The sequence below is a fragment of the Anthonomus grandis genome, chromosome 20 (genome assembly GCF_022605725.1).
Source record: "Anthonomus grandis grandis chromosome 20, icAntGran1.3, whole genome shotgun sequence".
Lineage (NCBI taxonomy): Eukaryota > Metazoa > Arthropoda > Insecta > Coleoptera > Curculionidae > Anthonomus > Anthonomus grandis.
This window is the reverse complement of record NC_065565.1, coordinates 3,486,748-3,499,884: the sequence shown is the minus strand read 5'-3', so window position 1 is coordinate 3,499,884 and position 13,137 is coordinate 3,486,748. Positions and strand designations below refer to the sequence as shown.

Here is a 13,137-nt window from a genome sequence, read left to right as displayed (position 1 = left end):
TATTTTCTGGAAAAAAAAAACGTTTTTTATTAACCCTACCCTTAGCCCCCCACCCACCCCACACAACTTACCAGTAAGAAATAGTTTAAAAAAATCTCTATGTTTTAAAATAATACGCATGAATAACAGCTGGTTTCGTTAATGTCAGTGAATTTAAAAACAGTGAGTTTTTAAATATAAACTAGTGGTACACTTATCAACCGTATCTGGTTAAGATTTATTTATTAAACTGTAGATTATACGTATGTCGTACACGATTCTATTTACACCAGGGAGAAAATTTCGACATTCAAAAAAAATTGAGAAACGATATACATAGCTAGTCTTTACACTGGATTACTACACCTCAAACATGTGATAAAATGACCCTGATATCACATATATGCCATTGTGTAGGATACGATATGCTTTTCATACGCGTATATATCTTATAGTGTAGTAATGAAATATCATACACAAAGAAATTTAGAAAAAAATAGGAAATGCATTAATGTGTATAAAATAATAATGATACCAAATAAAGAAAACTCAAGATTACAAAACTTCGCGATGATATAGTTTTTTCCACCAATCAAACCAAGGCTTTTGATACTTTGAATCATGAGTTGTTATTATGCATCTTAGGTTTCTTGGGATTCCCTGAGAAAGCCAAGGGCTTAGTTTCAAATATGATTTATGGTAGAATACAAGCTGTATCTTACGGTGAGATAGCATTAGGTTTCTTCCCTATTTAGTGAGGCGTTGCCCAGGACTTAATTCTGGGACCCTTGCTCTATTCTCGCTATGTTTTCTAGTTCCCTACTACTGTCTTATCCAGCTGTCATCACTATTATTGCGATAATACGTAATCCTGCATTATATTTGACCCAGATAAATCGAAACAAGCTATAGTCGTTTTTAATTATGATCTGGAAAATGTCCACGCAATATCGAAAAATCTGAGCGCATCAAAATGAGGAATAATAGTATTTGGAGCAAAAAATCGTAGGGACAAATTTAAGCGATCGTACAAAAACAAAATATAATTAAACTCTGAACTGATACTATTTTTTAACAAAATTAGAGACTTAGGAGTAGTGATAGACCCGGAATTGCGCTTTAGTGAGCACATCAACAGATATATACAAAAAGAGTATTTTAATTTACCAACATAGAATATCTCTGATAAAAAATACTACTTTGTGAAAGTTACGTTTTATCGCCATTATACTATTGTGGTGCAATCTATGGTCCTTAATTAAAAAAGTCAGACATGCGTAAAATACAGACGTTACAAATTTCCTGTTTAAGACTTATACATAGAATACGTACCATATAATTTATATTTAAAATATATAATTATTTTATGATTTTTAAATTTTGGTATATTTATTAACTATTCTATTTTTAAAATGGAAAAAAAATCGGTATTTAAAAAAAATTGACTAAATCAAGTTTTTAAACTCAATTCATCTATATCTCAAATATTTAATATCATTCTTCTAAAAAATCACTGTTTTTTATTCATATTATACAATCTAATAACGCTGTGTTTATACTAAATATATTTATATAAAAAATTATATCAAACTTAAATAAAGAGTGTTATTAATTTAGATATTGCATGAATATTGTTTTTCATTAATACAACCCTTACCCCCCCCGCCCACCCCAAACATTTGCCCAGTAAGAAATTCTTTTGAAAAATCACTGTTTTCGTTCATAATATCTAATCTAATGACACTGTTTTTGTATTAAATATTTATTATTATAAACATATATAATTATATTAATTTAAAAAAAAACTGTTTTTAGATTAGATATTAACGACAAAACCAGCTGTTGTTCATGCGCATTATTTTGAAAAACAATGATTTTTTAAATAATTTCTTACCGGTAAGTTGTGTGGGGTGGGTGGGGGGGTAAGGGTAAGGCTAATGAAAAACGTTTTTTTTTGCAGCGCATAATTGCCTAAGAAAAAAAGCTTTTTAAGAAAATTATAAGTGATAAAAAAATCTATAGTTTTTGTATCTATATTTTTCTCCCATAACGTTAAGGTTTTTAAGCAAAAAAACTCTATTTTATTTCTCGAAAGCAAGGCGTATCGCTATGAAAATTGCAGTAGTTCTACCATTTTTTTATCGCAAACAAGTGCAAATTCAGTTTTCTTAAGACAAATCATTAAGTTTAAAAAAAATATATTTTTTTTGGTTCTAGGCAACTTTTCATTAATTTATTATCATTAAATATTATTAAACTTATATCCTTTTCTAATAAAATTAGAGACTGGTGCTTCTTTAAAAAAGTGAAGACGTAAAAGTGAGCAAACAACCAATTTGTGTATTCAGCTCAGTTAACTCCGGTTTTGTAGCAAAAATACAGCAACCACACTAAGGAAGCATAAGCGACCTATGTGATACAACCTTAACCCTGCTCTGCCCTGAAGAAGCTAAAAAGTAGAAACACGTGCCGACCATCTTTACTTGTTTTGCTTCGTGTTAAGGAATATGCCAATTAACTTGTTCTTTTGCCATTTTACTGTCTGTGTGAGCTTTCATTCTTTAAAATACAAGCAGTATCTTATAAACCTGAAAAATTGTCTCAAAAACCTGGAGAAGTTGAAACTAATCAATTTATTAAACAGATCAATTATAATTAATCTTATTAATGATTTTTATGGTTCCAAATAGGGTGTTATAACTATTACAATTTTTAAAACCATAGAATAAAAAAAGCACTATTTTGGCGCCCAACATTTTTTTTTTGTATAATTCACACTATAGAGAAATTATTTAGCTATATTTTTTAATTTAATATAAGCCGTACTGTAATGCCTGGAATAAAATTGAAAATTACCTAAAAAATTTGAAATATTTAATAAATTATCCTTGCGAGACATAAATCCGAGAATTTAGGAAGTATCACAATAAGCAATATAAAATTGCCTTAAAAACTGAGAAAATACTAGAAATTACTTCAAATGCCTGGAATAAAATGGAAAATAAGTCAAATGCCGTGAATGTATAAGAAACTCCTTTAAAACAAGACCTGTAGTATTTTATAAACCTAGAAAATTGCCCCAAAAATTAGGACGAAACTAAAACTAACTTTAAATGCTTGGAATAAAATGAAAAATTCCTTCAAAAGTCTGGAACATAATTATGAGTAATTGCTACAAATACAAAGAAGAAACTAAAACTTACTTAAAAATGTGAAATCTATGAGTAATTACTAAAATTCCTTAGAAACTTGAAATGTAGATATCAAGATAGAAAAGTCTATATCTCTAAGAAAAATTGCATGTAGGTCATTTAGTTAAATGTATTATGCATTTCGGCTGTGTAAACAACCATCATCAGAAACCAAAATGAAATACAGGTAATTCAAGACAATTTTAAAAGGAGCTTATTTGCTATAACAATACAGGTTGAGAACCAGAAACAGTAAATAAAAGAATTAAAATTAAAAATATACCTGTACAAGAAAATAAGCTTTAGAACGCACGTGAGCCATTGAACCTTCGATTCAATGGTTAATTAACAATACTACCTACTAAAGCCATCACTTATCCTACATTAGTCACTAATAAGTTTCAAAAGTCCTTCATCTTCATCCTTCTGTATTTAATTATTTTTATCACGACCTATTCACATTCAAATTTCCTTGTTATTTTTGCCTATAATTAATATTTATAGGTGTTTAAGGTGAATATTTAAAATATTTTTTCATATATCTTTAATGTGCTTTATTAACACACTTAAGTAAAGTTATTTTTAGTGGATTAGGTGGAAAAACCGATCATTTGTTCCTCTGTTAGCAAATAACCTGAACCTCGCCCAATTGATTATTTTGTATAGTTCTTTTAATATTTATAATCAATATAGACCCTTGCCTCCTCGTTTCCTTATTTCACCAATTCACGGTAATAATAATTGACGATTTTCCAGACCCATCAACATTGACAAGTCATTGAGAAATTTGTAATTTGCTTAATATTATTAGAAAAGCCACCTAAGTTAAGTTTAATGTAACTTATGATCGGAAAATTCTCCCGTGTCTATTTCAGCTATGTCTGTTTCAAATAAAATTAGGAGATCTAGGATAATAAAGTCACTACTTTATTACAAGCACTCATATATTTTAATTTTTCAGATTAAACTTAGTTTTACTTGCAAGCGGTTATCCTATTAAAAGGATTGTAGTGGAAATGAGCACCTCCTCAAAATAGAGACTTTCTCTCTGGTAATCCAGTTACTTTAAATTAAAATCGAATAAAAGAAGCTTATAACTAAGTCCCTAAATCCGTTTTACTTGGATTTGCTGGAAACGAGTCCCTTGGTAACAACGAAATTTCATGTAAGGCGTGGATAATCTCTTAGCAAAGAAGTTATGAGCTCAACTAGACTGTTACAGGTTGGTATTAGGTTTTTATTTTTTACTGCTTAATGTTTTATATAATGTTAAGGTATATAGGATTGTTTATTATATTATTGCGATGCAATTTATGATTCTTGTTTAAAAAAGTCTGATGTGTGTAAAATCCGTAAAATGTAAAGTGTGAAGGGGCTTGTCAACCTTGCAGCTAAGATTCCTCCTGTTCTATTAGGTTAACAGTGTTAATCGATGGAATCAACTTTATAAAGTAAATCATTAGTAACCAAATAAAGCTTAATTCATGATTGAAACTTCAGTAGATCAATAGTTATTAACCAGAAACCTGGAGGTTGACGCTTGGAGGTCCCAATGACATGCAGCAAAGTTCAAACGGCTGTAACTCTTAAACTATTAAAGATTTTGGAAAAATTTAAAGAGATTCTTATATGTGATCAGTAAGTGCTCAAGTTTGTTTATGATGATCATGACTGTAAGTCAAATACCAAAGAAGATATCAGCCATTTTTGGGTCAGAACTAGGTTGAAGGGGCTTGTCAATCTTGCAGCTGTGATTCCTCCTCTTGTATTGGCTTAACAGTGTTAATCGATGAAATCAACTTTATAGAGTAAATCATTGGTAACTAAATAAATCTTAATTAATGATTGTAACTTTGGTAAATCAATAGTTATTAACCAAAAACCTGGAGGTTGACGCTTGGTGGTCCCAATGACATACAGTAAAATTCAAACGGCTGTAACTCTTAAACTATTAAAGATTTTAAAAAAATTTAACAAGATTCTAATAAGTGATTAGTAAATGTTCAGGTTTGTTTATAATGATCATGACTGTAAGTTAAGTACCAAAGAAGATATCAGCCATTTTTGGATCAGAGCTAGTTTAAAGGGGCTTGTCAATCTTGCAGCTATGATTCATCCCCTTGTATTGGCTTATCAATGATAATCGGAAGAGCCAACTTTATAAAATAAATCATTTGATATATAAATAAATCATTTGATAAATCACCAAATGAAGCTTAATTTATGATTGTAACTTAAGTAGATCAATAGTTATTAACCAAAAACCTGGAGGTTGACGCTTGGAGGTCCCAATGACATACAGCAAAGTTCAAACGGCTGTAACTCTTAAACTATTAAAGATTTTAGAAAAATTTAACAAGATTCTAATAAGTGATTAGTAAATGTTCAGGTTTGTTTATAATGATCATGACTGTAAGTTAAGTACCAAAGAAGATATCAGCCATTTTTGGATCAGAGCTAATTTGAAGGGGCTTGTCAATCTTGAAGCTTAGATTCCTCCTCTTCTATTAGGTTAACAGTATTAATTGATAGAGTCAACTTTGTAAAATAAATCATTAGTAACCAAATACAGCTTAATTCATTACTGTAACTTCAGTAGATCAATAGTTATTAACCAAAACCTGGAGGTTGGCGCTTGGAGGTCCCAATGACATGCAGCAAAATTCAAACGGCTGTAACTCTTAAACTATTAAAGATTTTGGAAAAATTAAAAAAGATTTTTATAAGAGATCAGTAAGTGTTTAAGTTAGTTTATGAGGATCATGACTGTAAGTCAATTACCAAAGAAGATATCAGCCATTTTTGGGTAAGAGCTAGTTTGAAGGGGCTTGTCAATCTTGCAGCTAAGATTTCTCCTCTTGTATTGGCTTAACAGTGTTAATCGATAGAATCAACTTTATAAAGTAAATCATTAGTAATCAAATGAAGCTTAATTCATGATTGTAACTTAGGTAGATCAATAGTTATTAACCAAAAACGTGGAGGTTGACGCTTGGTGGTCCCAATGACATACAGTAAAATTCAAACGGCTGTAACTCTTAAACTATTAAAGATTTTAAAAAAATTTAACAAGATTCTAATAAGTGATTAGTAAATGTTCAGGTTTGTTTATAATGATCATGACTGTAAGTTAAGTACCAAAGAAGATATCAGCCATTTTTGGATCAGAGCTAGTTTAAAGGGGCTTGTCAATCTTGCAGCTATGATTCATCCCCTTGTATTGGCTTATCAATGATAATCGGAAGAGCCAACTTTATAAAATAAATCATTTGATATATAAATAAATCATTTGATAAATCACCAAATGAAGCTTAATTTATGATTGTAACTTAAGTAGATCAATAGTTATTAACCAAAAACCTGGAGGTTGACGCTTGGAGGTCCCAATGACATACAGCAAAGTTCAAACGGCTGTAACTCTTAAACTATTAAAGATTTTAGAAAAATTTAACAAGATTCTAATAAGTGATTAGTAAATGTTCAGGTTTGTTTATAATGATCATGACTGTAAGTTAAGTACCAAAGAAGATATCAGCCATTTTTGGATCAGAGCTAATTTGAAGGGGCTTGTCAATCTTGAAGCTTAGATTCCTCCTCTTCTATTAGGTTAACAGTATTAATTGATAGAGTCAACTTTGTAAAATAAATCATTAGTAACCAAATACAGCTTAATTCATTACTGTAACTTCAGTAGATCAATAGTTATTAACCAAAACCTGGAGGTTGGCGCTTGGAGGTCCCAATGACATGCAGCAAAATTCAAACGGCTGTAACTCTTAAACTATTAAAGATTTTGGAAAAATTAAAAAAGATTTTTATAAGAGATCAGTAAGTGTTTAAGTTAGTTTATGAGGATCATGACTGTAAGTCAATTACCAAAGAAGATATCAGCCATTTTTGGGTAAGAGCTAGTTTGAAGGGGCTTGTCAATCTTGCAGCTAAGATTTCTCCTCTTGTATTGGCTTAACAGTGTTAATCGATAGAATCAACTTTATAAAGTAAATCATTAGTAATCAAATGAAGCTTAATTCATGATTGTAACTTAGGTAGATCAATAGTTATTAACCAAAAACGTGGAGGTTGACGCTTGGTGGTCCCAATGACATACAGTAAAATTCAAACGGCTGTAACTCTTAAACTATTAAAGATTTTAAAAAAATTTAACAAGATTCTAATAAGTGATTAGTAAATGTTCAGGTTTGTTTATAATGATCATGACTGTAAGTTAAGTACCAAAGAAGATATCAGCCATTTTTGGATCAGAGCTAGTTTAAAGGGGCTTGTCAATCTTGCAGCTATGATTCATCCCCTTGTATTGGCTTATCAATGATAATCGGAAGAGCCAACTTTATAAAATAAATCATTTGATATATAAATAAATCATTTGATAAATCACCAAATGAAGCTTAATTTATGATTGTAACTTAAGTAGATCAATAGTTATTAACCAAAAACCTGGAGGTTGACGCTTGGAGGTCCCAATGACATACAGCAAAGTTCAAACGGCTGTAACTCTTAAACTATTAAAGATTTTAGAAAAATTTAACAAGATTCTAATAAGTGATTAGTAAATGTTCAGGTTTGTTTATAATGATCATAACTGTAAGTTAAGTACCAAAGAAGATATCAGCCATTTTTGGATCAGAGCTAATTTGAAGGGGCTTGTCAATCTTGAAGCTTAGATTCCTCCTCTTCTATTAGGTTAACAGTATTAATTGATAGAGTCAACTTTGTAAAATAAATCATTAGTAACCAAATACAGCTTAATTCGTTACTGTAACTTCAGTAGATCAATAGTTATTAACCAAAACCTGGAGGTTGGCGCTTGGAGGTCCCAATGACATGCAGCAAAATTTAACCGGCTGTAACTCTTAAACTGTTAAAGATTTTGGAAAAATTTAAAAAGATTCTAATAAGCGAACAGTAATTGTTTAAGTTTGTTTATAATAATAATTACTGTAAGTCAATTACCAAAGAAGATATCAGCCATTTTTAGGTTAGAGCTAGTTTGAAGAGGCTTGTCAATCTTGAAGCTGAGATTCCTCCTCTTCTATTAGGTTAACAGTGTTAACTGATAGAATCAACTTTGTAAAGTAAATCATTAGTAACCAAGTAAAGCTTAATTCATGATTGTAACTTCAGTAGATCAATAGTTATTAACCAAAAATATAGAGGTTGACGGTTGGAGGTCTTAATGACAAGCACCAAAATTTAAGCGGCTGTAACTCTTAAACTATTAAAGATTTTGGAAAAATTTAAAAAGATTTTTATAAGCGATCAGTAAGTGTTTAAGTCTGTTTATGATTGTCATAACTGTAAGTCAATTACCAAAAAAGTTATAGGCTATTATTTGATCAAGGCCAGTTTGAAGGGGCTTGTCAATCTTTCAGCTAAGATTCCTCCTTTTGTATTAGCAAAACAGTATTAATTCATAGAATTAACTTTAAAAAGTAAATCATTAGTAACCAAATAAAGCTTAATTAATGACTGTAACTCCAGTAGATCAATAGGTATTAACCAAAAACCTGGAGGTAGACGCTTGGAGGTCCCAATGACATGCAGCGAAGTTCAAACGGCTGTAACTCTTAAACTATTAAAGATTTTGGAAAAATTTAAAGAGATTCTTATAAGTGATCAGTAAGTGCTCAAGTTTGTTTATGATGATCATGACTGTAAGTCAAATACCAAAGAAGATATCAGCCATTTTTGGGTCAGAACTAGGTTGAAGGGGCTTGTCAATCTTGCAGCTAAGATTCCTCCTCTCGTATTGGCTTAACAGTGTTAATCTATAGAATCAGCTTTATAAAGTAAATTATTAGTAACTAAATAAAGCTTAATTAATGATTATAACTTTAGTAGATCAATAGTTATTAACCAAAAACCTGGAGGTAGACGCTTGGAGGTCTCAATGACATGCAGCAAAATTGAAACGGCTGTAACTCTTAATTATGTTGGAAAAATTTTAAGAGATTCTAATAAAGGATTGGTAAGTGGTCAAGTTTATTTATGATAGATATGACTGTAAGTCAATTACCAAAGAAGATATCAGCCATTTTTAGGTCAGAGTCTTTCAAAAGATTACAATTAGGCGTTCCGGATATATTAACAAAAAACTATCTTTAACGTGATTCATAAAACACCCTGTAACTTAAAAACGATGCACTTTTGAACGATACTGTACATGGACTTTTTGTCTTATTTTTAGACAAAGATGTGACTAGTAAAATATTGCGATGTAATTTCGGGACACCCTGTATATATATACAGTGCCTTCATTTCAAAACGATCTACCCTTAATAACTCTCTTAAAAAAAAAAAAAAAAAAAAAAAAAAACACCTCAAATTAGATATACAGGGGGACGTTTAATTATGCATTTACTGAAGTTCTGTCAATTACCTCCTCACCTCCAGCTAACCTCACTTTAATATGTCAAATGGGAACCCCCATCGTGTGATACATCATAGTAAGGAACGTAAAATTCTCTATTTAACGGTACCAAAAAAAATGAAATCAGTAAATGTGTAAGCAAATAGTTAGCGAAAATGTCTAGAAATAATGAACATTTTATTTACGCCAAACTTTGGTATGTCAAATGGCTATCCCATGGTGTGATACCTTATTTTAAAGGGGATTCATTATGCTATCAATGGTTGTAAAAAAAATTAAATTGATTGACCAAGAAGCAATTAAAGTGTAAATCGGTAGGGTAGAAAAACAAATTTAATTAGTTTAACAAATTTATTTTATTAAATGTTCAAAATGCGCGCCGTTATTAGCAAGACAATAAAAAAGCCTATTTTCAAACTCCTTACGAACATTGGCAAGGGTCTGCCCGCGAATTTCCCTGCATTCTTCAAATATTCTATTTTTTAAATTCTCAATACTCTCAGGTGGGGTTTTATAAACTTTGTAAAGGTGGTCGAGGATAATTTTCCACTTTTTTCAAGTATTTTAAATAATTTTTCTGTTAATTTTATTATTTTATGATAAGTTTTTGTTTTTAATTTTTGTAATTTTTAACACCTTCCAGCTTTTTCGAATATTTTTATACCTTTTTAGGCATATTTAAATAAAATATCGTTTTATTCCAGTACTTTGACGTGATTTTTCATGTCTTCCAAATATTTAAAATAATTTTTTCTTTAATTTTAAAATTTTATGATAAGGTGTTATTTTTAATATTTTTGTTTTAATTCCCGAAATTCTGAGATTTTTTTGAATAATTTTCAACAAATATTTCCTATATTGTTTTAATACTCCCTGCACTTGGAATAAAAACCTTTTTTTATTCCAGGATCTTGGGCTCATTTTCTATGTCTTCCAAATATTTAAACTTATTTTTCTCCTAATTTTTCAGATTTACGGACCATTATAATATTCCAAGTATTTGGAATGAAATATTGTTTTATTGAAGAATTTTGTGCTGATGGGTGGACATACTTCAAACAGAATGACAAACACTATTCTACGCAAAAGTTCTAAATATTTTAATGAATTACCCATTAATATAAAGAACTGTAAAAGCCTAATTATGTTTAAAAACACATCGAAAAGGCATAATATATGCATATATATGTAAGTGTTTTGTATTTTAATTGTCTTTCTTTGTGTCTTTTATTTTTATTTTTACACTTTTTGGTATAGTTTTTAATTTTATATTGGTAATTATGAATTTGTAGTTTCTCGAATCTTGCCTTATTACCATGTATGTAGGAAATATGCTATATAAACATATTATTATTATTATTATTATTATTATTATTATTATTATTGTTGTTATAGATGCTATTTTAGCGAAATGATGAATGCTAATCTTTATAAATAGTTAAACGAATTTAATAAGTTATCAAATAATATTAAAGAATGTAGTTATATAAGAGAATTTAGACGGTTATTAGGAGGGTATACCTAATTTTAATATTTGTGTAGTTTAACATTGTATTTCACTCTTTTATTATATATTACAAATACATTATTGGCGATTTCAATGCTAAACTAGGAGTACCAGCAGGAAACGGAAATCAATATGTGGGTAAATTCGGACTGGGTTGTACCAACGAACGAGGAGAAAGACTGATCAATTATCTCCAAAAAGAAAGCATGTACTGTATGAACTAATTTTTCAAAAAATCAGAAAAGAGACGTTAGACATGGAGAAGCCCGAACTAAAATACGAAAAACGAGATCGACTGCGTACTAACCAATCAAAAGCTTACTATAAAAGACGTTTCGGCCCTAAATCGCTTTGATACTGGTAGCGATCACAGGTCGGTAAGAGCTAAAATAGAAATAAATGTGAAGAGTGAATGAAATAATCTAATCAAAATACAACCAGTTCCAGATCAAAAACAATCCAGGAAAATCGCCAAAAATTCCAAGCTGAACTCAGCAAGAAATTGTCTAATAAAGAAGCACTGAACAGCTTAAATATAAACGACCTAGAAAACAGAATAAGTACTGACATAAGAACGACAGCCAAAATAATATGTGCCACTACCAAGAAAAATAATTCAAAAATAAAAAAGGAAACTAGAGAACTCATGGCGAAGAGAAGAAACTTGGAGAAAGGGACTCATGAATACAACGAAATTAACAAATTGATAAAAAGGAAAACAAGGAAAGATTTAAGGCAAAACAACACAGAAATGATAACAAGGACCATCGAAAAAAACAAAAACATGAAAGTACTTAAAACACGTAACAATGATGGACGCCTTCAAATACATCAACTAAGGGACGCAAACGGAACCATCAAAGAGGACAGTAAAGATTTAATGGATATCTTGGAAAATTTCTACAGCACACTGTACACAGGAGACAACACAGAACAAGCAATCGGAGTTGATGAAACGATTCTTAATGTAGGGTCCTAGCATTGTCTCAAATGAAAAACGGTAAAGCACCAGGGGAAGATGGAATTACAGCTGAAATAAAAAAACTTGGGGGAAGAACTACTGTAGAAGCAATGACAATTCTTCTTAATAAATGTTTGACAGAAGGCGTGATACCCCAAGCATGGCAAAAGGCCCAGAAGATAGGTTGAGAATCACAACTATCGACTTATTAGCTTACTCCCCCACCCATACAAACTTCCGACAAACAGGCTTACAGCTGAACTAGATGCCTATCAGCCCCCGGAACAAGCTGGCTTCCGAAAAGGTCATAGCACAATAGAACACATACAATCCGTTCGCACTATAATAGAAAAATGCAACGAGTACAATGAACCACTACACCTCGCATTTATTGACTATAACAAAGCTTTTGACTCCGAGTTGTGGGTCATGAACAATGCAAGAATCGACTCTCGATACAAGCAGCTTCTCAAACACATATACGAAAATGCGACAATCACCGTTAAAATCTCGGAAGAGATAGAAACAAACAAAATGCAAATAAAAAGAGGAGTAAGACAAGGGGACACCATCTCCCCAAAGCTGTTTACACTGGCACTGGAAGGCGTTTTTAAAACTCTAGACTGGAACGAGAGAGGCATCAAAATCGATGGCAAACATCTGAGCCTTTTACGCTTTGCGGATGATATAATACTCTTTAGCCAGAATATAATAGAATTACAGGAGATGTTGGCAGAACTTTAAAGAGAATTGAAAAGAATAGGTTTAACCATAAATTTAAATAAAACAAAAGTCATGTCACCCGACAATATTCAAGTACATATAGAGGACCGAATTATTGACAACGTCGAAGAATATGTATATTTGGGACATTGCATCAAATTGGGCAAAGAAAATCAAACTGCCGAAATAAACAGACGTGTTTGTTTGACATGGGGTCTTCAATGCCTGCTTACTGCCCGTGATGACTTACGGAACACTTATTACCATGACACTCACTGTTAAATCAGCTAACAAGCTTAGGACCACCCAAAGAGCCATAGAGCGGATGATGCTAGGAATAAGCCTGAGAGACCATATCACAAATGAGAGTATTAGACAAAGAACTAAA

At 31.0% G+C, this 13,137-nt stretch overlaps 1 protein-coding gene across 1 annotated transcript; it reads left to right on the top strand.

The window, feature by feature from the left end:
• Window positions 1-11,711: 11,711 nt before the first annotated feature.
• LOC126747946 (uncharacterized) lies at window positions 11,712-12,770 on the top strand. The gene is made up of 3 exons (XM_050456924.1): window positions 11,712-11,977; window positions 12,037-12,209; window positions 12,283-12,770. The coding sequence occupies exons 1-3, from the start codon at window positions 11,712-11,714 to the stop codon at window positions 12,768-12,770; spliced, it is 927 nt and encodes a 308-aa protein (XP_050312881.1).
• Window positions 12,771-13,137: the final 367 nt, after the last annotated feature.